This window comes from Pantherophis guttatus, chromosome 5 (assembly GCF_059756535.1).
Source record: "Pantherophis guttatus breed Tessera chromosome 5, ASM5975653v1, whole genome shotgun sequence".
Taxonomy (NCBI): Eukaryota; Metazoa; Chordata; class Lepidosauria; order Squamata; family Colubridae; genus Pantherophis; species Pantherophis guttatus.
In genome coordinates, this window is record NC_142067.1 from 45,112,468 (window position 1) to 45,137,644 (window position 25,177).

General features: G+C 34.6%; 1 protein-coding gene across 12 annotated transcripts in view; it reads left to right on the forward strand.

Moving 5' to 3' along the window:
• The window catches only part of ROBO1 (roundabout guidance receptor 1), a 532,491-nt gene that overhangs the window by 325,868 nt on the left and 181,446 nt on the right, over positions 1–25,177 (forward strand). For all 12 annotated transcript variants that reach the window (XM_087895014.1, XM_087895012.1, XM_087895011.1 and 9 more), the window contains one exon: positions 8,166–8,492. In XM_087895014.1, the coding sequence (XP_087751140.1) occupies positions 8,166–8,492 (327 nt within the window). The remainder of the gene's footprint in view (positions 1–8,165; positions 8,493–25,177) is intronic.

Here is a 25,177-nt window from a genome sequence, read left to right on the forward strand (position 1 = left end):
CCATGCTTTGTAAGAATATTGGTAACTGTGGGTTAATTATCAAGTTGGCCCTAGTTTGAGGTACAGTTTAAAATAGGTAATATTATAAATCAATAATGCAAAAACTAATGTTACTGAAATTATTTTTATGAGCAAAAATACTAATTCAATAAAATTTAAAGCTTATACAGTATTTCAAATTTTAGTTTAGACTACATTTTAATGTAGTAGCCTTATATTAATGCTGTTAATAACGGAAAGCATTTCATGTTCAAGAGTTCAAGGTTTTATAAGTATTTTTTCTCATTTGGTTAAATTGACTCATCAGAATTATTAAACTTAGATTTCATCACAATATTGTTTAATTTATGGACCATTTCTATGGAATATTAAAAATTTCAAAATAGAGAAATCAGTTTTTTTAAGAAAGTATATCTAATTTTTAAACTTTTTGCATAACATACTGATTAATGAACCAAATTTATTCTTAATTTAATAGAAAATCAGTCAAATTTTATTCAGTTTCTCATTTTTTATATATTATATTCTTCTAGCATCTTTTGTTGTTTGGTTCATATACTTTAGAAAACATAGTTTAACAATCTCAACTGGTTTGGCTCATATATAGTACATAAACTAAAATACATGCTATGTAAATTACTTTGTTTGTGTGGATTAATTAAATCAGTAAACTATTACCACCCTAGAGTCTGGTGATACATCTGTTAAGGCTAATTGTTTGGAATTCCATAATTTTATGTCATCTCTGTTAAAAATTTAAAGGTAGTTTTTTTAAAAAATCATCCAAGAAACTCCAGAACAGTTATGCACCACAGATTTGTAATAAACATGAGATTTAGTCTTATCATCTATTGAGCTCAGCTGTTTTTTCAGAGTCTAATTTCTTCTTTATATTTTAAGAGCTTATTTCCTAATAGCATCTATAGAGGAAATTATAAACAAAGTGAAATGAACAAGGCTAGATTTCCAAATGTTGGTAAGAGATGCCATCTATCAAATGGCAACACAATATTTTAAATATGTTCTATTTAAGTTACATACTAAGTTTTGGTGTGTTCTATAAAGTAGCCATAATCCCTCCCCTGCCAAATTTGACTAATAAAGTGGTATCTTGATACCATCTGTCTATGCAGTGCAACCACTCCCATGACCTCTGTTCATTTTTTAGCAAAATGCTTCCCCCAGCTATCCCCCAATTGTTGTTGCTCCTCTGTTCACAATATTTTACACAGATGGTAACTGCGCGTGCAAAAAGGGGAAAAATTCAGATAATTAAATGTGCTCTGCAGATTTTCTGTATAATGTGATATGTTGACAATGTTGAATTGGCAGTAAGAAAACCCTGAGGAAATCTGGACAGAAAATGAAATGGTGGTAGCTCGTTTTACAGTTAATACCCTTTAACTATTCTGTTCTTCTAGAAAACTGTGATGTGAGAATGTAAATTCTTTCAGTGGCGGTATGCATTGAGGTCAGATCTTGCTTAGTTTTATGAATACTTATTTAAACAGAGCAGTATTTCTGCATTACTTTGTCTTCAGTACAGTTCAGAATTAACTGAGAACATCTGAATGATAGTTATTGTTAGAATTCCTACTCTTGAGATTATATACCACTAAAGGTTCATATTTTTATTTATATGGGTTGTCACTAAATTCTGTTCATTTTATTATGTGCTAGGTGCTAAAATAAATTCTGGTGAACTAAAGCAGGATAGAGTAAAAGGGAAAACATATTTTGTTTCTTGAGTAAGAACATATATCAGAAACAAATATCAAGCAAATATTAGAAACAGACTATAACTACAAATCATCGATTGTTATAACAATCATATTAAAGCAATTGTACCTGTGTACCTATAATTTCATAGGTATAATACAGGTAGTCCTCAACTTATGACCATAATTGAACCAAAATTTATGTTGCTAAGTGAGACATTTGTTAAGTAAGTTTTGCCCCATTTTATGACTTTTCTTGTCATATTTGTTAAGTGAACCAGTTCAGTTGTTAAGTTAGTAACAAGGTTGTTAAGTGAATCTGGCTTCCCCATTGACTTTGCTTGTTAGAACGTTGCAAAAGGGAATCACATGACCCCGGGACACTGCTACTGTCATAAATATGAACCAGTTTTCAAGCATCCGAATGTAAATCACGTGATCATGAGGATGCTTCAAGGGTCATAAGTGTGGAAAATGGTCATAAATCACTTTATATGTTTGAACAGTCACTAAACAAACTGTTCATATGTATATATGAAAGGTACATACTTAGTTATGAAAGCCAGCTGGGTGACCTTGCATGACAGAATCTCAGCCCAACTCATCTCACAGGGTTGCTGTTTTGGGGAAAATAGGAGGAGGAAGGTGGGTGTCTTCAGTTACTGGTGAAAATAATAAAGGTGGGATATAAATAAATAAAATAAATATCAGAAATTCAAATATAAGAGAATGATCTTGTCTACAAATGGTTTCAATGCTTCTCCCCACTCCCACAAAATGCATTTACATATTTAAATCATTTTGTGGTATGCATACAGTGTAGCGTATGTCCCATCATACCTGAAAATGTTAATCAAGGTCCTCCATTTGTGAGAATTTGGTACTTTTTTGTGTGCGTAACATCATAACAGATGAGCTATGCTGCTACTATTGTTACAGTATTAGATAATGGAATAAATAGAAAAATTCAAAATAGATATTGGATTAAACAAATTTTATTAGGAAAACATATTCAAGATTTTAAAACAAGTTCAATTATCTATCCAGCCTGAAGATAATCTCTAATCATAGCACAGGTTTTACACTTGCTGACATAGCTTTCTGTTCCTACTCATGACATCAACAGTTTCCCACATATATCCCTATAACCATCAATAACCAAGAAAGAGGGTTTTATAATTTTATGGAAGTACATCCCATAGAATTCAGCAGATATGCCTGCCTGCCTGCCTGCCTGCCTGCCTGCCTGCCTGCCTGCCTTCCCTCCCTCCCTCCCTCCCTCCCTCCCTCCCTGGTATCAGGAGAAATTCTTTTTCTGTCACACTGATTTAAATACTGCCTTTCAGTCCGGGTTTCTGGCAAGATAGTCAACTGAAATGGTCTTGCCTCTTTTATGCAATGTATCTTCATGGTCTTGAAGCATCAGGTACTCCTGCCACAGCTATTGCCCTTTTATTCTTCTGAGCAATTCCTCTTTTTCTATTTTGGATTGTGAATCCTCACTGGTGATATTTCCCTCACATTAGTTTCAAGGGCCTTTTGGGCCTCATATCTGGCTCTTTTCCCAGGCTATGGGCTGGGATGATCAGAGCCCCTGCTGAGTGAATGGTAGTTTATGTGTTGATTGGAATTGCCATCTGTTTGCTGTTTATGAGGATTGTTATTTTTATATTTGATTGATTGGATGAATAAAAATAAATAAATAGCTGTATATTTACACCTAAGCATGAATGTTTGCATACCATATTAGGTTTAATATGGGCAAAATGAAAATCTTGATAGATCCCAACTGCTTTTCTCCTCTTAACACTTTTTTTAGTATTGTTCAGTACCTTTTTTTCCCCCCACATGTCTGGGACTTAAGGGAGGTATACAACTTCTGACTTGTCCTGAAAACTGACAATATGAGCTGTTAACCAGTGTATGATGAAACATCTAACAGATTAATCTTTAGAAAAGATAAGAGAAATTGGAGCAAGATTGTTATAGGAAAAAATAATAATATAATATTAAGAATATAACAGGTAGTCCTCGCTTATCAACCGACAAATTCCTTGCCAAATGACATCATGAATTAAAACATCATGTGACTATATCCAATTTACAGTCAGTTTCAGCTATAGTCATTAAGTGACTGGTTGTCACATGGCTGTCAAATGTGATATAATGTAACTTTGACTTCTTGCTGGCTTCTTCATTGACTTTGCTTATTGCCAATCACAATGGTGTAACCCAGGAGTGTCAAACTCACGTCGTCACGGTGACATCACATGATGTATCGGGACTTTTTCCCCCTTCACTAAACTGGGCAGGGGTGGTGCCAGTACATGGCACATCCGGCCTGCGGCTTGCAAGTTTGACACCCCTGGTGTAATCTATAAATATGTGCTGGTTTGCAATCATGATCATGTGACTGTGGGGATGCAGCAATGACTGCATATTCAAGGACTGGTTGTAAACTTACTTTTTCAATACTGTTGTAACCTCAGTTGGAAATTGAGGATTTACTTGTATAGCCCTAATTTTATTAGCAATCCTGCTTTAAACCATGTCTTTGGTTAAATAAAGTACTGTTTATGAGAAGGTAGCACTTTTCCCGACATATTCTTTAAGCTATTGCAATACAGCAATATTTCACTTGGAAGTACTTGAATTTTCTACATGTCTGCTCCTGATTTGAAAGGCCTTGTATCAGGTCTGTCTTGTGTTGCACTGTCTTTCTTAGTTGCCATCTTCAGTCTAGTAACTGCATCACAGGTTTGTTTTTTGACCCACAAATTATTCATTTTAACCGAAAACAAAATAAATTTATATATTCATAAATGTAGTGATCTTCCCAGGGGGGAGTTTCTTGAGAATCATGTTGAACAAGCACAGCAAAAATGGCTGTAGAATTGTGTGTGAGTCATTTAATGGATACATTGCTTACTAACAAAGTTCCAGTCCCAATTGTGGTTATTACTTGACGACTACTTCAGGGAAGACAACCAGCAGCACAATGTTCTACTAGTTAAACATTTTAACTAGTTGACATGACTGCCAAGTTATGAAGTAGTGGAGAAGTAACAGGTACATGAAAGGTCATCTCTGCTTGTGCAGTTTACATTCCAAGTTCCTCAGTGACAATGAAAGTTTAAAAGTATTTTTGTTAGACTGTTCATTTAGATTACAGACTCCATTAGGGAATAATCATGTTGATTTACCTGCAAAAGGGTCACACCTTTTATTCTTTAGTGCCTCATTAACCTGGAGTTTTCTAATGCTGCTTGAATGTTGGGAATGTTAACTTTAAAGTTTCACTATGACTGAGGTTGGCCACATTCCTTTAGGGATTTGTTACTAATCCTTTAAAAGGCTGTTTGAAATATTTTGTTTTCTAAAAGTATAAATGTGTCTGCAAAATTGCTCCTAAAATTTTGCTTTTCTGCTTTCTGTCACAGGAGCTAATAACTCAAATAACCCAGAGCTCTGTAAACCACTATATGGGTGTATCTATTATGCAGTAGAAAACCACGCGCAAAACCCCACCTTCATTGCATGTTTGAATAGAAGTCAAGCAGAAAAATTCAACAGTGTCTACATGACAGGTTTTTGAAGAAGCTTCTGGAAAGGAATTAATAAATTGTACTTTTATCCTTTTCCTCCATGGAAAAATCCTTTAATTCATACCAGACTTTGTTTCTTTTATGTTATATTCATCACTTCAGTTGCTTACTGAGTATTTATAGTACTTACAAACTTGCAGTATTTCTGTCAACATAGACCTGCATATATCTATTCAGGATTAAGTCTCAAATCTTCTTTTCAGGTTGACATGTATACAACTGTGCGACTATACAAAATACAACATTGAAATTATTTTGTTATACTCAACTTACAACCTTTCATTTAATGACTATCTGAAGTTAAAATGCACTAAAAAAAGTAACTTATGACCTTTTTCACACTTATGACTCTTGCAATATTCCCATGGTCATGTGATCAGAATTTGGATGCTTGGCAGCTAATACATATTTATCATAGCTGCATTGTCCCAGGGTCATGTGTCACCATTTGTAACCTTCCCAGCCAGCTTTCAACAAGCAGAATCAATGGGGGAAACCAGATTTGCTTAATGACTGCATGATTCACTTAACAACCCTGGCAAAAAGGGTGTAAAATAAGGCACAACTCGTTTAACAACTGCAACTTTTTTCTAGAAAATGAGAAATTACACAACAAAATGAAGAAAAAAAGCAAAGCTCTAGATTAGGGATGTCAAACTCAATTTCATTGAGGGCTGCATCAGAGTTGTGTTTGACCTCGGGGGGCTGGGTGGACATGGCCAGGTCAGGGTCACCTGTGGTGGCCAAGGCGGGACTGGAGGGATCCTCCTGCAGCCCTCTGCCAGCAAAAACGGAGCTCCATTTTCTCTGGCAGAGGCACCGCAGGCCGGTTCTTCGCTATTTACAAGGCGGCCCCACAGACCAGATCTAAGCACCTCACAGGCTGGATCCGTGCGGGCCTTGAGTTTGATACCTCTGCTCTCGATGAAAGTCTTCCTCCACCATAAATCCAATGTTAATTGAGTGGACCAGTCATTAATATTTTTGTTGACAAAAGACCAAATTATCAAATTTTACTGCAGCACAATAGTTAAACTCAGGTGTAGCATAATTAGTCAATTATGGTAGTAATACACACACACACAAACACAAATACACTGCAACAGTAAATTCAGGGACTTGTGTGTAGATTCTAGTGCTGTATTGGCGTTGGGAATCAGGATAGTGAGTTAGTGGAGATTTTGAGGACTTAACTGCTGTAGTGTCTTAGAGAAATTGGGTATCATCATTTTGTTTGTCCATGGTGAGCAACATTAACTTAAATAATTTCAATTAGCTTCAGGGTTCTGTTTCCAAATCAGAGTAGCTATTCAGCCTCAATGCAGCTTCCTTATAATAGCAGCAGCTTTGGAAGATAGTTGTAATATGGCACATTAAAAGGCTTGAATATTTGCTAGTAAGCATTACCAAAATATTTGTCTGCTTGCTACTAAGAAGCATGTAGCTTTATAGGTCAGCAAAGTAACCTTTCCTCTTTCTTTTTTCCTTTGATTTGCATAGTCATATATGATAAGGTTAATCAGATGAATAAAGAAACTGATCCCTAACTACAGTCTTCATTAACTTATGAATAGGTGAACTGTTAAGATCTTGTTTCAATTGACTTCCAGAAAAGCTGATACAACTATGGATAAAATTAAGCTGATTTTTAAAAATATGTAATTAGCGACATTCATATTAAAACCTCTTAGGGTTTTGTCTGCAAAATATATCTACAATTTTAGAAGTAATACAATGCTAGAGACCAGGATAGGCATCTGATATCATCTGGACATTTTAGGCTTCACTTTTCATGATGTTCTGTTTTCTCTGCCATCTTAGTTCATGAATTATGCTAAGTCATAATACAGTTGTGGTTTGATTTAGTATATTTATAATCTATTTTGCCTTGCAAAGCACAATTCGTGTGTTAGTGTGGTATTAAAATACACCAAAAATGTTTCTTGAAAAGATCATCTGTTAGTGTAATGTGTGAACACCATCACATTCATATTGATGACAAGGTTATTTTAATCTGTGTGTAGAGCATCTCATTGCCTACCGTTATAATTTATTGCTTGTCTGAAATTAAACTTACATCTTGTATTTAATTGAATTGTTTTTAATCTATACAGATTGAAACCAGACTCCCAAATTGACAAGCTTTCTCTTAAAACTGCTTGACACACACAGTATGATTAAGATAGTAACATTTCTCCCCTAAATTGTATTAGTAAAGTATAACAAACCATCAAAAGAGAGAGAATATAGTAAGAAACTATACACATTGCAATGATTAAAATAAACTAAACATAAAGGGAAATAATAAACAGGAAAGGAAAAAAAATCCTTAAGTTTATTAAGTCTATATAGAAATATTTTGTTTCATGCTCTCTATTTGAGAAAATAGAAATGTATGAATTCACAAATTGATAAGGATCATTTAAGTAAATTTATTTTGCCATCTACATAAAATATTTTACAATAGAACTAAGACTAGATCAACATGACCCACATTACAACTGACCATAGGGTTGACAATACATCACCCTTAACATATTGAAGGTATTGACACTGAACTTTATTGATATTTTATTGAGGCCTCAAACCCTCCAATGCAGTGTGGTTGCGGAGAATGTGTTAGCTGTGAACCATCTTATGACCTGCTATGTCCCTCAGATTCTGAATATTCAGTTGAGTCCCTGTGTATTAAAAAGTTGCCAATTCCTGTTAGGTATCCTTATTAACTATTTACGGTCACTAAAGATAATTATACAGTACATCTTTGTGGTTTATTTTTTTTTAATCTAAGATAAAACATTTTAATACTAGTAGAAATTAAAAATGTAATTTGAATTTTTAGGTTCACGTCTTCGTCAAGATGATTTCCCACCTCGAATTATGGAACATCCTTCGGATTTAATTGTTTCTAAAGGGGAACCAGCAACACTGAACTGCAAGGCTGAAGGCAGACCAGTTCCAACGATTGAATGGTACAAAGGAGGAGAAAGGGTTGAAACTGATAAAGACGATCCTCGTTCTCATCGGATGTTGCTACCGACTGGATCTTTATTTTTCTTACGTATAGTTCATGGCCGCAAAAGTAGGCCTGATGAAGGAGTTTATGTCTGTGTAGCCAGGAATTACCTTGGTGAAGCTGTGAGTCACAATGCATCATTGGAAGTAGCAAGTAAGTCTTTTGTTTCCATTTTTTTTTGGGGGGGGCAGCTATTTAAATAGAAAACAGTAGAATTATTGTTTTGATGTAAAAATAGAATGAGAAATAGTTATATGCACTAACTAGAATCATTTCCTTTGCATAAAAACATATGATATATCTAATCAAGTGAATGGATAATAATCAGTAAAATCAAAGAGTCCTGATTTGCAAGTACAATTTATGAAGCTACTATATATACATTTAGAAAAAATGGTTTTGAACAATACCCCCTTTGCTAATATATAAAAAAAAGTTGTGTTATCTGGATATAATAGTGAAACAATTTTGAACTATTTTAGTAAGTCCAGAATTTTGTCAAATTAATACAAACTGGGCAAAGCGTATGTCTACTGAAAAAAGCAATTATTTTGTCATTCATTCTAGTAAAATTGCATTGATAATATATTTAAATAATGGCATATTTATTCAATAATTACATGTTTAAGGTTTAGTTTAAGCTCTCTAGTTCATCTACACATGCAGTAGCATGATGCAAATGATATTGTGTTAGATGTGCATTATTATTTGGCAAACATTATCAGTGTGACTACTACATTCTGTAAAGAATATGTACACTGAAGTACTGGTATATCCACAGTATGTGCATAGGATTAGTGATATCCACAATATGTGCACAGGGTAAGTAATATCTAGATTAGGATCCACAGTCTCTTTGCATTTTTCTCTGTTAATTGGAATAACTAAGTGTACATCATGATTTGTGCAGATAGAAATATAGCAATAGAAATAGCACATAGATTTATATACCACTCCGTGGTGCTTTACAGCACTCTTTGAGCAGTTATAAATTAAGCATATTGCTCCCAGAAATCTGGGTCCTCATTTTACTGACCTCAAAAGGATAGGAAGCTAAATCAATTTTGAACCCGTGAGAATCGAAATCCTGGCTGTGGACAGAATTAACCTGCATTACTGCATTCTAACCACTGTGCCACCATGGCTCATATATATTTCTTTTTATATTTGTAAAGGTCTATGATTGGTACCTGCAGTTTTTAAATAATATACCTTGAATTCTGCATATTGTTATAAACCTTAGAGCTTGGTTGTAAAGATTAAAGTTTGATAACATCTCTTTCTCTTAAGTGAGTACAACTTCATTTCATTTTCTTCTGTCATTCAAGTTCTAAACAGTGGTTTTGACTTGTGGTAGCTACAACTCTTTATACAGCTGTTATTTTATTTTTTTCTAAATACATGCATGTCAGAGTAATCCATACATTCATTATATATAATATTTAAGTACTGTACTAGTTATGTGCTACTGTAGAATGTTTGCTGGAGATCATTTATTTATTTATTTATTGCTATAAATAAGCCAACAATTTGGGACAACACACAATAACTTTAAACAAAAATCATGGCTTCATTAAAGTTTGAAACTACTAATTTGTTTAAAGAGTTTTTAATTAATATCTTTACATGTGTAAAGTACTGACATTGTTGATATTGTGGTTAATATTTTCTGATTCCATTCTTTGTAAGTCTCCATTTTTATTCTTAGAACATTTTCAAACATTTTTCAGAATTGCAATTTTTTTCTTCGCATGAGTAAGCAGGAAAGACAGGAATATCAATCATTTGCCCTGCGATAAATAGAAGGCAATAGATTGGACCACCCAAGCAGGAACTGTTTAGTGGGCTTAGTTCTGCTGTGGTTGGCATAGCTCTACTGAGGCCATGGTTGTGTGCTGGAAAGGAAAGTAATGAAACCCTAGACAAAATTATACCTGAAGTGAATCAAACAGTGCATAGAATGAGATAATAGGAAAAAATTCAACTGGACATGGTAAGAGCTCATTTTGGGCCTCAACAATACCAACAACACTTTATCCTTACTTCATCTGCAGAATACCATCCAGCAGATCTTTTCTGAGTCAGGTTCTGAGTAAGGAAGATTGGGCAGGAAGATAATTTGATGGACCTTTGTATGGAATTTGCTAAGCATTTGGAAAACAAAATTGCTCAGATCCTCTCAGGTAGATCCCAACTAGACAAATGTGAAAGAGTTGACTGAAGCACAGTTTTCCAAGTTAGCTGAGATATGTTATTCCTAAGTAATTGTATAGATTATCTATAGCTTATTATCTATAAATATAATTGTTTTTGTAGATTATCTATGAGGATACAGTGACCTTCCTCATACTGTTTAATCCCTCAGTGACTTCTGATGCCATATGGCAATGTATTCTTCTGAACTCCCTAACACAATTAGAAGAGGAGCACATTGTGCTGCATGGTAGTGGACTAGTTTAGGTGGTGGCAAGATATGAGTAGGGTTGCAGTTCTAGACTTCTTAGTTGTGTGTTTTACAGAATGTAATGCACTCCTTTTTAACACTGACTTGAAGATATTGGCTGAAATCATCCATAAACATAGAGTCAGATATTATCAATACAATGAGATGCAACTTTACATCTCAATCTATAAATCTCAGCCATTGATGTGATAAAATGCTCTCCAAGTGCCTGGAGGCAGTTCAAATCTGGATTAAATTAAGGCTGAATCCCAAAAAGATGGAGTGACTTTCAATTTGTAAGCAATTGAGTTCCAGAAAGATTCCGTCATCAATTCTGGTTTGGTTTTGGTTTTACTATGCTGATCTAATTAGTATCTTGAGGGTCATCCAAAATCAAATACCCTGATTTCAGAGTAGGCAGCAGTTTTTACAAGAAGGTCCTTTTTACAGCTATATCTAGTTGCCAGATGCGGTAACGTTTGGGATTGAAAGGTTTATTCATAGTTATTCATGCATTGTCACTCTCAATTGGATTATTGTAAAGCATCCATGTAAGATGAACGGAAAAAATATTCAAAGGTTCAAGTCCGGAATTTAGCAGTTTGAGTAGTCATAGGTGCTTATTGTGTCCTTGTAACAGTGCTGGTTTGAGAGTTCCACTAGGTTATCAGTTGGTGTAAATCAAGGTTCAGGTAATTACTTTCAAAGTCTTGAATGATTTAGGGCTTGCATATCTATGAAATCACCATCTTCAATTAATATCAGCCCTCCTAATACTATAAAGTGAAAAAGAGGGGTCTTTTTTCATGTCCCCCCACTAAGGACATATCATCTGCAAGGGCCACAAAATCATTATTTCTATCTGTTTCTATTGTATAGTATCATCCCATATATTTGAATGGTTCCTTCTCTGTTGAGATTTAGAATATGTATAAAAGTTTGTCTTTTCAATCTCCAAGGAAGCAGATGTTTGCTCCTCTATTAATGGAAATGGTTTTCTGTAGAAGAAAATGGCAACCATTCCTGGAGTCTCATGTTACAATTTAATGGTTTTGTTAGTTATATTATGTTGCGTTTTATTCTGAGTTAATAGGGAAAATTGCATGTAGTGCAGAGATGTTGAGATTAATGCAAACTGCAAGTCACGCAATGCAAACAAACAAACAAATAAATTGATTTCAGACACCAAGATTCAACTCCATACTTGCTCAAAATGTTTCAGAATTTAGACCTATACTTTTTTATCATGCAGTTTCTCTAAATAAATGTACAATAAACAGAGGTTTTTACATGTATACATTTCAGCAGATCACTGAAAATGTAAAATTCTACTCTATCTGGTATAAAGCCACACTGCACAATAGTTCTTGTTATTTTTATATCGGAAGTAGACAACCTGTGTTCTGTTGGATCATTGTTTCAGAGATATTTTATGTCCTGGATTTCTTAGTACCCCTATAGAAGCCCTATAGGCAGTTTTTGGACATATGTTGGCTTTCCCATATAATTACTTTGTGGGAAGCTAGCAGTGAGCATCAGAAATCTTTCTCCCTCCTTCCATCCCTGCCTCCCTCCCTCCCTTTTTTTGTATTCTTTGAATAGGCATCACCTCTTAAAGCTATTCATAAACCTTTTTTTGTAGTACATTTGGTTTAAGATGTTGTTTGTGTTTTATCAGTTTTTTATGGGACAAAATTACATCTTTCCAAAATTGATGTGAGCACCTAAAGCTAAAATAATTCTCAAATTGTCCTTGTTTTTTTTTTTTGTTTGTTTGTTTTGTTTTTTTGTTTAACTACCCTGTAATCCCTTGCATCAGGGTGGAGTCAAGGTGATTGAATGGAGCTAAGAGTTTACTGTCCAGATGCCTATACAGAGCTCACAGCAGATATTTTCTCTTTGCGCCCAGACAGAGAAATATGTGCCACTACCTAGATTGAACTCACAGCCTCAAGATTGTGAGGCGAGAGCTCTACCTCTAAGCCACCACACCACTCAAGTCCTTGTTCTTATTTTTAATAATGTTAATATTTAAATTATAAACTGTGCCTTTGAAACTCTTAAAGAGGTTGTTTGGTCACATGTTACAAAGTTAAGTCGGAAGGTGACACAATAGATGACTATGATGATGATTTAGTGATGATTTACTATTTACTAAGTCTGCACTTAGTTTTTTTAGAACCTTTACTACTGGTTTGCATCACCTATGATAACGTCCAGGTTAATGGTGGTGGTTCCCGCCGGTTTTACTACCAGTTCTTATGAACCGGTCCGAACCGGGGCAACCCTCCACTGATGTGCAGGATATAAGTTCTGTAACCATCCCACCTGCTGATATTAAGAAGAATATGTATCCCTAAAGAATAAGAAGGTGGGAGCAGAATACTAAACTGCTGCATTGCAGTAGAAAGGTAGATCATAGTTCAGACAGTTGTAGAAGACTTCTGGGAGCAGAACATGACACTTCCTCCTTTCTTGTACCTGGTGTATGCCACAGTCCAGCAGCCTTCTTCAGTTATCACTTAGCTGAACATTGAAGAACATTTTGTTTTTTTCTCTGACCTGAACAAAGGTTTTCTGAATATAATAGTTTATTTTACTGTTTTACTTCTTACAGTCTAACTTGCATTAAATGACTTTTTTCCTTTCGATTTTTTTGTGGCTTTAGATAAGTACAGAATACAAGTCATACTTTCCTGTCATTTCATACATTATGTATGTAAAAGATGTATATTGCAGAGCTATTGTAAATGGTATTATAATAACAATAAGATTAATGAGTATCTGCCATTAATAAAATATTTTAATCCTGTTGGTCATTATTGCATCATTATTCAACTGTAGTTTCCTTTACAAAGAACTATTTGTATTTCTTCGAATTTCTTTACAAGGAATAGTTCTCCAGTGCTTTTAAATGACAGTATTTTTATTCATAATATCATTTTATATTTTCTATGAATAAGAAAAAAATTACATAGCATGTTGCTTGTCATTTTGTAATAGTCTCCATAAGAACACTTTTTCACGTGGCAAATAGCTATTGTAAAGTCCACTAATAATAGCATTAGCTATTTGAAATGTAACTATGTATTTCTGGTAATTTCTGCTGTGTTTCAGTAACTATCAGTATTGTGGTTGCTAAAATATCTTGTCTGTAGGTAAACAGCCTGTTCCATAAGGAAGTAGTAAACATAAAACCTATGACAATGCTGAAACAGAGAGAAGAGATATAATAGAAGCTGGAATATTTTATCTCCTAAATAAACACTTTGCCCTTTTTTTTCTGAGCAAACATGGCTTAACTAAACACTATTTAAGTTACCTATTGGAGTCACAGCTGGACACAGCTCTAAGTTGATTGAAGTTGATAGAGCATGTAAGTAGAAAAGGCACTGCAGCTCTTAAAGGTTTACACAAGCAGACCCAATGATTATATGGAAGTGGTAACTAATGCAAAAGAGATATCTTAGCTTTTCTACTAAAATCTTTTCTTGGATTTCTGAACCCACCTTCTGATGACTTGAAATATTTTTCAATTAATTCCATGTTTTAGTCTTGTAGGATTATTATCAGGTTCATATTACATCTGCAGGGGCATGTTTTCTGGTAGTGAAAGGTCCCTATGCAATGTAGTAAAGGGCATGTTCTTGTCAAAATAGTTGGGTAATGTTGTCTACAAATCTTACATTTCACAAGGGAAGTGCAATATTTATTGCTGACTTATTTTCTTACTAGTCCATAAAATTTATATTGGTATATATTTTTTACAAATGACAGCTTACTTTCCTCAAAAATATCACTAACAAATGAGACCTATACAATATATTGAGGTAACATAAGCATGTAAAAAAGGAAGTTGAATTTTAGTACTTGGAATCAGGAATAACAAAAGAATGTAGAGGCCTTCTATTGATACTCCATGAAAATAGCTTAAGCTGTTTTATATATTTAGTTGAAAAAGTCTTCCAAGCTATTTTTAGGCTTATAATTTAAAAGGGAGAATATAGAGGGAGAAAAGATTGGAAAGGAGAAATCTTAAGAAATGGAACTCTGATATCTGGACTTTGTTTCAAAGTTCTGAAAAAGAAAGTTTCAGGAATGGAGAAATAATTGTAATGGCCCAATTCCTCATTTCAGCAGCTGAGAATTAGATGGAACTGTCTCAACTCGGGGGAAGGGGGGGTTGCCTCTTGACCTTTCAGAAAGTTTCTTTCTTTTACATAATATTAGAAAAGCCCAAGATGGTGTGTAGTTCTCAAAAAGTAATATTTTTGAGGAAAGCAAGCTGTAATTTGTAAAACAATAATGTACTTTGAAATATAAATCTTGTAACCAGTGCTTGCCAGGATCTCTAGAAAGGTAGCAGACAAATAATGAATGACAAATCTCAGCATTAAACAAGATGAATCATAATTTCCTGGCCTGATCAGGTTGGTTAACCATAATGTAAAATTATTTTATTAAGAATTATTCAACCAAAATTATGAAGCTAAGAAGGATGCCACTGCAGAGATAAAAACATATTATCTGCAAACTGGCAGAGTTATAATCCCAAAACATGGATAGGTATTAGAAATGTGTTGCTGAAAAACAATGTTCTATGAAAAACAAGATCTATGGATTTAAGCAAAGCTGTTGAAATATACCAGGCAACTGAAGATATTATTACTTGAATAGCAGAAATATTTCTACATACTATTACTGAAAATAAACAGAATGGTAGAATGAAGGAACAAAAAGTTGCATATGAAAAGGAGTAAGAAGAATATAACTAGTAGTGGGCTTTAATTTTTTTTCTCTTTTGAGTCAGTCTTGATTCCTAGCAACTGCCTGGACAATTTTTGTTACTGTTGGCAACATTTTTGGAAATGGTTTGCCACTGCCTTTTTCCTAGGCCTAGAAAGTGACTGGCTCAAAGTCATATACAGTAGGTGACTTCATGCCTAAACCAGGATGATCATTCATAGTCTCCCACTTTGCAGTACTTTTAACCACAACAGTAAGCTAGCTTCTGAATATTGTTCAAAATACATACTTTTGTCAGATTATGAATGTCCAGGAGTTATAGTTTTATTACTTGTATTTATTTGTTTTTAAGTTTTAGTTGACATACTATAAAATTCTGGGAGTTTAGCTGGAGCATGCATTGTAGGCTATAAGAATAGTTATGAAGCAAATTTAAAACCATGCTGATTAAGTTGTTTTCAAAATATATGTATTAACAGGCTTCTACGTATAATTACCCCTTCACGGATTACTGCCTTGTTGTGGTGAAGGGGCTTGTGTAGCTCAATAAAGCTATGAGCTATGCTGTGCAGGGACACCCAAGATGGACAGGTCATAGCAGAGAGTTCTGACAAAACGTGATCCACTGGAGAAGGAAATGGCAACCCACTCCAGTATCTTTGCCATGAAAACCACATGGACAGTACCAAAAGGAAAAAAGATATGACGCCAGAAGATTAGCCCCTCAGGTTGGAAGGTGTCCAGTATGTTACTGGGGAAGAGCAGAGGGCTAGTACTAGTAGCACCAGAAAGAATGAAGCAACTGGGCCAAAGCTGAAAGGACGCTCAGCTGTGGATGCATCTTGTGGTGAAAGGAAAGTCTGATGCTGTAAAGATTTTTTTTCTCCATAGAAACCTTGAATGTAAGATCCATGAATCAAGGCAAGCTGGACGTGGTCAAATAAGAGATGAAAAGACTGAACATCGGCATCTTAGGAATCAGTGAACTAAAATGGAAAGGAATGGGTGAATTTAATTCAGATGACCATCAGGTACACTACTGTGGGCAAGAATCCCTCAGAAGAAATGGAGTAGCCTTCATAATCAATAAAAAAGTAGGAAAAGCAATACTGGGATACAATATGATCTCAGATCGAATCCAAGGCAAACCATTAAATATCACAGTAATCCAAGTCTATGCCCCAACCACTGGTGCTGAAGAGAATGAAATTGACCGGTTCTATGAAGCCCTACAGCATCTTATAGAATTAACACCAAAAATGATGTCCTTATCATTATGGGGGATTGGATGGTCATAGCAAACGCTCTTTTCCAACAACCCAAGAGACGACTCTACACATGGACGTCACCAGATGGTCAACACAGAAATCAGATTGACTATGTGCTCTGTAGCCAAAGATGGAGAAGCTCTATACCAGTGATGGGTAACCTTTTTGCCGTCGCGTGCCAAAAGTGGGGGGAGCATGGGGGATTTTGCATGTGTGTGGCCCACACCCATAATTCAATGTGCCCTGTCCCCCCGCACATGTGTGAACCCCACACGCTCCCCCTGCTTTTTGCCTGGTGGGCCGGGTAGGCCTCTTTTTCGCCCTCCCCTGGCTCCAGAGACTTTTTAGGAGCCTGGGAGGGTGAAAACTGCCTTCCCCATCCCCCCGAAGGCCCTCAGGAGGCTGGAAACAGCCTGTTTCCTGATTTCCAGTGGGTCCAGAAGGGCTGAAAATCAGGTGGCCGGCACACGCATACATGCTAGAGCTGAACTAGGGCAACACTCGCGTGCCCACAGATACGGCTCCGCATGCCACAGGTTCGCCATCACGGCTCAATACAGTCAGTAAAAACAAGACCAGGAGCTGACTGTGGCTCAGATCATGATATACTGTGGAACATAATGAAGACGGGAAGTGTACAAAATAATTTCCAAGGCATTGGATATATCATGGAACACAGTGAAAACAGTCATTAACAAGTGGATAAAATATGGTACAACAGGACATTACCAAGAACTGGAGGTCCCTCCAAAATTGATGAAAAAAAAAAGAAGAAAACTGGTTGGGGAGGCTGTGAAAAGATCAACACCACCACAAGAGCTGCAGGAATTTCTGGCAAATACTGATCGTGTATTACAAATGACAACAATATCTTATATTCAGCATATCTTTGGGCTATGGGGTAGGGCAGCAAGATAGAAGGCTTTTCTTACAAAGAAAACCATCCAAGCCCAGTTACATTTTGAAAAAGCTGCATCACATTTGACAAAAGCATGTGGGAAAATATGTTATGGTTTGATGACCAAGGTTGAACTTTTTGGCCATAATTTCAAAAGTATGTTTGGCACAAAAACAACAATGCATCACCAAAAGTACCCACAGTGAAATGTTGTGGTGGCAGCATTATGCTTTGGGGCTGCTTTTCTTCAGCTGGGTCTTTAGTCAAGGTGGAGGGAATTACAAACAATTCCAAATATCAATCCGTTTTGGCACAAAACCTTCAGGCCTCTGATAAAATGCAAACAATGAAGAGAAATTTCACTTTTCAACATGACAACAACCAACACATGCCTCCAAATAAACAAAAAAAATAGCTCCATCAGAAAAAGATCAAAATTATGAAGTGACCCAGCCAGAGTCCAGTCTTGAATCCAATTGAAATCCATGAGGTGACCTGAAGAGGGCTGTCCCGAGGAGATGCCCTTGCAATCTGACATATTTGGAATACTTTTGCAAGGAAGAATGGGCAGATTCCCAAGGCAAGATGTGTCATACTGATAGGCTCTTACCCCAAAAGATTGAATGCTGTCATAAAATCAAAATTAAAAGAGCCTTGATAGTACAGTGGTTTAGTGCACCCTGTTATTAACACAGCTGCCTGCAATTTCTGCTGGTTCGAATCTCTCCAAGGCTCAGGGTTGACTCAGCCTTCCATCCTTTCTAAGGTAGGTGAAATGAGGATCCAGTTTGTGGGGGCAATAAGCTGACTTTGTATAAAATATACAAAAGAATGAAGGCTATTGCTTAACGCATTGTAAGCCACCCTGAGTCTCCGGAGAAGGGCGGCATATAAATCAAATAAAAAAAAAAAAATGTCCTTCAAACAAAGTGTTAGCTTAAGGATATGCACACTGGAATTGTGTTATTGTATTTTATTGTTAATTTTTTCCTCTAAAAGATTTCAGTTTTATTTTCAGTTCAATTATACAGCTTATATGTTATAATACTGGTGAAAAAAAATACTGAACTGATTTATATTGGTCTGATTTTTATATCTCAAACGGGTGTGTAGACTTTTTATATCCACTGAATATGAGGTATACCTGCCTTACTGAGTCCACCTCCGCCATTCTCCAAGTGGGCTCCATTCTTGTGATCCTTCAGAAGCCGCCTTCTACAAATCTTAAGAAATTATATAAATTATATTTTCAATTTACAACCACTAATTTGACAATCATCTAAATTACAAATCCTATTACCTGACTCAATTTTTATCATTTTCAGTTTCTTCTTCAAACCTCCTCCCCCACTTCATACAATAAACAATGACATTCATTAAGCACTTTGTTTTTGGAGAAGAATTATACTAATATTGCAATTCCTAATGTATATTATCACATATATAATAAATTATATGCTTTCATAAAAATGTATTCAAAAATGTAAGTCTTAAATGACCTGAACCACTTTTTTATAACTTTTGCTAAACTCAATAAGCTGAATTTCTTGTTTGTTTGCTTTCAAAAGACTCATAAAACTTTACTTTGGCCATGTCAATTGATTTCAGCTGATAGCACTGAACATTCAAATAAATTTAATTTAAAAGCATTCTCCTATTATACTGGATGCTTCCTATGTCATCTGTTAAACAGTGCATGGTCAGCATATGGCTGTTCCTTTCTATTTAAGCTATTTTCTCCTGAGAAAGGAAATTCCCTTCAGACCAGACAGACATCTGCTGGCTCTCCTACCAGCAAAGCCACAGAAGAGTTATCTTTCCTGTGATTAAAAGAAATAACGTCTGGAGGTTTTAGTTTTTGTTCAATTAATCAAAAATTAAACCCATGTGGGACTTGAAGAAACTGGGCTTCTTTGTGTGTTTCATCTACTGGTAGGAAGTCCTAGAATGAATTTATAGCTTCTATTCATATTGTGCAATATAAAAGTATAATAAATATTCATACATAATTTTGTTATGTAAAAAGCATAAGCATGAAATATAAATAGTGACTAAAATAGCATACTATATAATATGCTAGCAAATGGAATGAAATGAAACTATGACTGGAATAAGACTTCCAACAATTCCTTTGTTTCAGAGATAGATACATTATCCTCTCTTTGCTTCCTCTTTTAAAAGCCATACTTCCTCTTTTAAAACACTTCCAGATGCTATAGAATATTGCAACATCTCCTATTCATTTCTCTCCCCCAAAGTTACTTATTCTTATAATGAATGTATGAAAAAAATATTTTGGAATGATAAGGAAATCATTTTCTTACGTGTGTGTTTTTTGTAGATCTATCAAATGTTTTGATAATACTAGTTGAGTTGTAGTTAAATACATTAGCATTTAAGCATTTAACTTCTTTCCTGTCTTTTATCAGCAAAAGAACATTCATTTTTTCTGAAAATGAACTGATCATTTTTATGAAAACAATATGGTGACAATTTATCTGGTTCTCTGATTCTCAGGCTATCCTTTTTATTTTGTCACAAATATGCAATTCATGTCAAATATTTTATTAATGTAAAGACAACTATATTAGTAATTAAGTTTTGAGATAACATCTGACACATTCTTCATCTGATAAACTGTAAAGAAAAGCAGTTTTCTTTCAATTTAAAATATCTTTATCAGGACAATCTGGATATTGAAGTGGATAGAAATAAAATCTTATTTTCTCTTTCAGAGGCTGTATCATTATTTGCTTCCTCACACAAGATAAAAATGAATTCTGTAGTTCAAAATCTTATTACCTGCATATGAACAATGTGTTGCTACCTCAGAGAAACATTTTCATGATAAAGACTGTCTGGTGCAGTGTTTCTCAACCTTGGCCACTTGAAGATGTGAGGACTTCAACTCCCAGAATGCCCAGCCATGCTGGCTGAGTGTTAGAGTTTGCAGCAATCCAACCAGCACACAAGTAAATAATTCAGCAGGATTCATGTATAAAAGAAACTTATTTATATACAGTAATATAAAACATGATGCATGTATATAATACCCATACAGCAGAAGCCAGAAGCAGAACTCAGAATCCAGAAGTACCGAATCAATATAATCACAGAAGCTATATTGCCAGGACAAAGCAACTCTTATATACAAATCAGTCAAGCTAAGCCACGCCCAGGCTCTGAGCCATCTGGATCACCAAACAGTTCCTATTGGCTGACCTGTTACCCTGTCTATTCCAATACATGAACTCATACACTGACAGTGGGGAATTTGGGAGTTGAAGTCCACACATCTTCATCTGGTCAAGGTTGATAAACACTGGTCTAATATGTTGTCAGGATGCCTGGGCCCTATTACTCTGATCATGAAGGACATAACAGTATATTATGTTTTCAGTGTCCAAATAATTTTGATTAAAAGTGGTGCTGGTGTTTTTAATTACTTCTTTAAATATACAGGTAGTCCTTATTTAACAACCACACACCTAAGGACCATATAATGAGCTTATAAAAGGTACCTATGAACCAATTCCAGAGTTCTGATGGTTTTCACACATCACATGACCATATTTTGGGTGGTTGGCAACCAGCTCACCTTTGGAATTGCAGCATTTTGTGATTACATGACCACAATTTATAACTTTTTTTGCTAGTTTCTGGCTTTGCTGGTAAAAAAAACAATTTAGGAATATATGGATCACCTTAACAATTAGCATGTTCACTTAATGACTGCTACAAAATAGAGCTGTAAAATCAGAGCTGGTCATGTAGGTGCCTTAACTTACGGCCATCATGAGAGATGGGCTCCATTAAACTTGTACGTTGAGGATTGCTTACATACATACCTACTTCTTTAATGTATTAGTAACAGTTACTTAATTGGTTGCCACAATATTTGAAGTATTGAATATCTCCATCTAGTATACTATTCTGTTTGTGAATACCATGATACTTACTGAAATTTGCAAGTAGGACATAAGTAAAACAATATCCTTTTTCTTGTTTTTTAGAAACTGGTATTGTTCAACATAAAATGTAGCTATGATTATTCATGTTCATTAATATTTACCTACCATATTTTTTTTAAATTCCCTTTTAAAGTTTTCAAGGTTACAAGTTATAATAACAATAGCACTTAGACTTATATATAACTTCACAGTGCTTTACAGCCCTCTCTAAGCAGTTTACAGAGTCAGCATATTTTCCCTCAATAATCTGGATCCTCATTTTATCGACTTTGGAAGGCTGAGTTAATTTTCACAGGCGTCAATCAGGGAGAAACCATTTTCATACCCCGAATTCCTCTGATCCTATCAGACTACCACTTCGAGTTCAAACGCCTACGATTTCCCATTAAGGTGTGCTACACCATCACCATCAATAAGGCACAGGGACAGACTTTGAAAGTGGCTGGTGTGCATCTGAGATTATTTATTTATTTATTTATTTATTTATTTATTTATTTATTTATTTATTTATTTATTTATTTATTTATTTATTTATTTATTTATTTATTTATTTATTTATTTATTTATTATATTTCTATACCACCTTTCTCCCGTAGGACTCAAGGCAGTGTACAGTCAAGAAAAATATAGACACACAAACATCATATGATTGTTTCTCCCATGGCCAGTTCTATGTGGCATGCTCCAGAGTCAGTTCACCTGACAGCCTGGTCATCCTCCAGCCAGAGAGCAAAACCAGGAATGTTGTTTACATTGAGGTCCTGAGCAATTCATCTGAGGGAGGAATTGAAAGTCTATGCTATGCAAGTTATTAGCCTGGCTATGTAGACAAAAAAGCCATGGTTGCTGGTGGGATTAAAGGGTTTAAGACCATCTATTTTATTGTTGTTAGATTTATAATAATGCTTTAATCTATAACAGAAACTTAGCTTACTGTCTCTAACAAAATAATACAGTGCCTTTTTAAACTACTCATTAATTTTCAAGCTTTAAGTGTCAATTTATCAAGCCGGATCACATAGTTTCGTAGTGAAGCACGGGCATCCAGCTAGTAAGTAATAATTACATAGATTATTTTCTACAGTAGCATATATAATTTTGTAAAAAATATTTTCTGAAATTTCTGAAATAATGTCTGAAGGAACAGGAAATTAGGATTAATCAATAAATTCAAAATAACTGATGAATTTTATAGTGGAATTAAAATTCTAATCTGAAATTTATTGTAATTATTAATTAAAAAATAAACTCAGTAAATAATAGATACTTGGCTTAGTAATAGTATGTTGGAGAGGATTTTGAAATATTTTATTAAATTTAATTACCAGTTGAACTATTATAATATACAGTATGTAGTACAAAGCTTTTGTCAATGTTAATTGAATTTAATTACAAATTGAATTTATAGCACGTCACTTATACAAAGTTATATAATTTTAGGATGCATAAATAAGAGTAGTTTGCAAAACATTGTTATCTACTATATTCTAGAATATTAGGGGAAAACATCCGGACAGTAACAACAGTTTGGTAGAAGAACCAATTACTAAGGAAACAATGAGTTCCCCTTCACTGTTCAGGGAAAGATTTTTCAACCATTCATTTATTTTGAACTCATGCACTAAACTAGGGATTTTATTTGATGGTCTAAATTACCCTTACAATTCTATGATATAGCGTTTACTGCCTTCCTGCCAGTGCAATTAACATCAGAAGAAAAGAAAAAGTCAAAACAAATCAGCTTATTTTTATGAGATTTTGAAACATTGTGCTAAAATTAATGACATGCCCTCAGTTTCTTCTTTCTAATAAATATAATTGCAAGGATATGTATCCTAATAAGGCCTCAATTCATCAGGATTCTGTTTATTTATTTGTTCGTTTCAGTATCAATCTTCTATCAACAGCTATTTACAAATGCCTAATAGTAAAAGAATAGTCCTGGATTAGAAAAAATATTGTAAAATCAATAATTCTTAAAATGAATACAGAAAATTAACAAAATTCTTTTAAAAAGGAGAAGGAGCAACAGGAACAGCAGCAGAAGCAAAACAACAGGTACTAAAAATCAGGATCATATATATTACTTATTCAAATGTTTGAGGCATATCTTCAATACTGAAGCATTTCTTTGTAAAAAAAAAAAAAAAGAATTCAGCACAATGGCCAACTGATAATCCTTATGGAATAATTTCCATTATTGAGTCATCATAACTAAGTAGACTTGATATTATGTAGTATCAGTAAATTTGTAATTTTTTTTTAAATTTGATTTATATGCCGCCCTTCTCCGGAGACTCAGGACGGCTTACAATGCGTTAAGCAATAGCCTTCATACTTTTGTATATTTATACAAAGTCAGCTTATTGCCCCCACAAACTGGGTCCTCATTTTACCTACCTTAGAAAGGATGCAAGGCGGAGTCAACCTTTAGCCTGGTGAGATTTGAATTTACAGTAATTGCAGACAGCTGGTGTTAATCACAATGCTTTTAGTCTGCTGAGCCACCAGGCCCCTAAATTTACTGCCAGAAATGTGAGCGGGGCATTTCCCTAATATTAATGAACATGTTTTATGATATTTTTAAAAATAAAAATTCTTTCTTGCCTAGTAGGTAAATCAGATAGAAAATCAACTCCAGGAAGGCTAAATTACTTTTATTGATATCGGCCATAATGACAGAATCCTTCAACTCTGATTGTGCTGCAATTTCTCCTTATAACTCAGTGACTTAGGAAGGAATCTGTCTAAACTAGCTCTCAATATTACTTTATTCAGGAGTTCAGCCTTTTTTGAATAGGCAATATTCAAGGCACTACTCATAGGTCTTCCATACATCACTCAATGTCATCTTCTTCTATCCTCTATAGTAAATGTGAGAGTCCCTTCTTATACATGGTTGTAGTTCATTCATATTATAGGTGTTTGTTTTTTGTAATACAGTACTGATTCTACATTATTTGTACATGATAATTCCTTTATCAAGAATATTTTTCTATGTGTTCAGACAGAGAATCAGTCATATATATTCTTCTGTGATACATCCTGTATTATATTTGAAGTCTAGTATTAAGCCCCCTACTATTAATAAATGTTTAGTGTAGCCTCAAATGAAATTTTTGTGTATTTTTTTCCTCACTAAGCAGTCAATTCATGGAAATCTGTAAGAAAGTTGCAAAATCCTGGGCATAGCATTGTTATAGAAGATGATGAGTCTTATTGGTTGGGGCCCTATTAGTTTGTGAAGGTCTGTATGTCTTTTGTTAATTTTGACTATAACTGTTATTAATATTATTTTATTTTTTTAATCTTTAATTTTTACATTCAATTTTTAAGCTGATCCTGTGTGTTTTAATCATTCAATTTTTATATTATTTTGATTTACATCTTTTCCTTTATTAAAAAATGCCCATAAAAACTTTCCAAATTATATGTATGAAGCTTACTAACATTTTTTTTCTGTTTTTCTAATAATTGAAATACTAATCTGTAAAAGTCACCGAATTAGACAA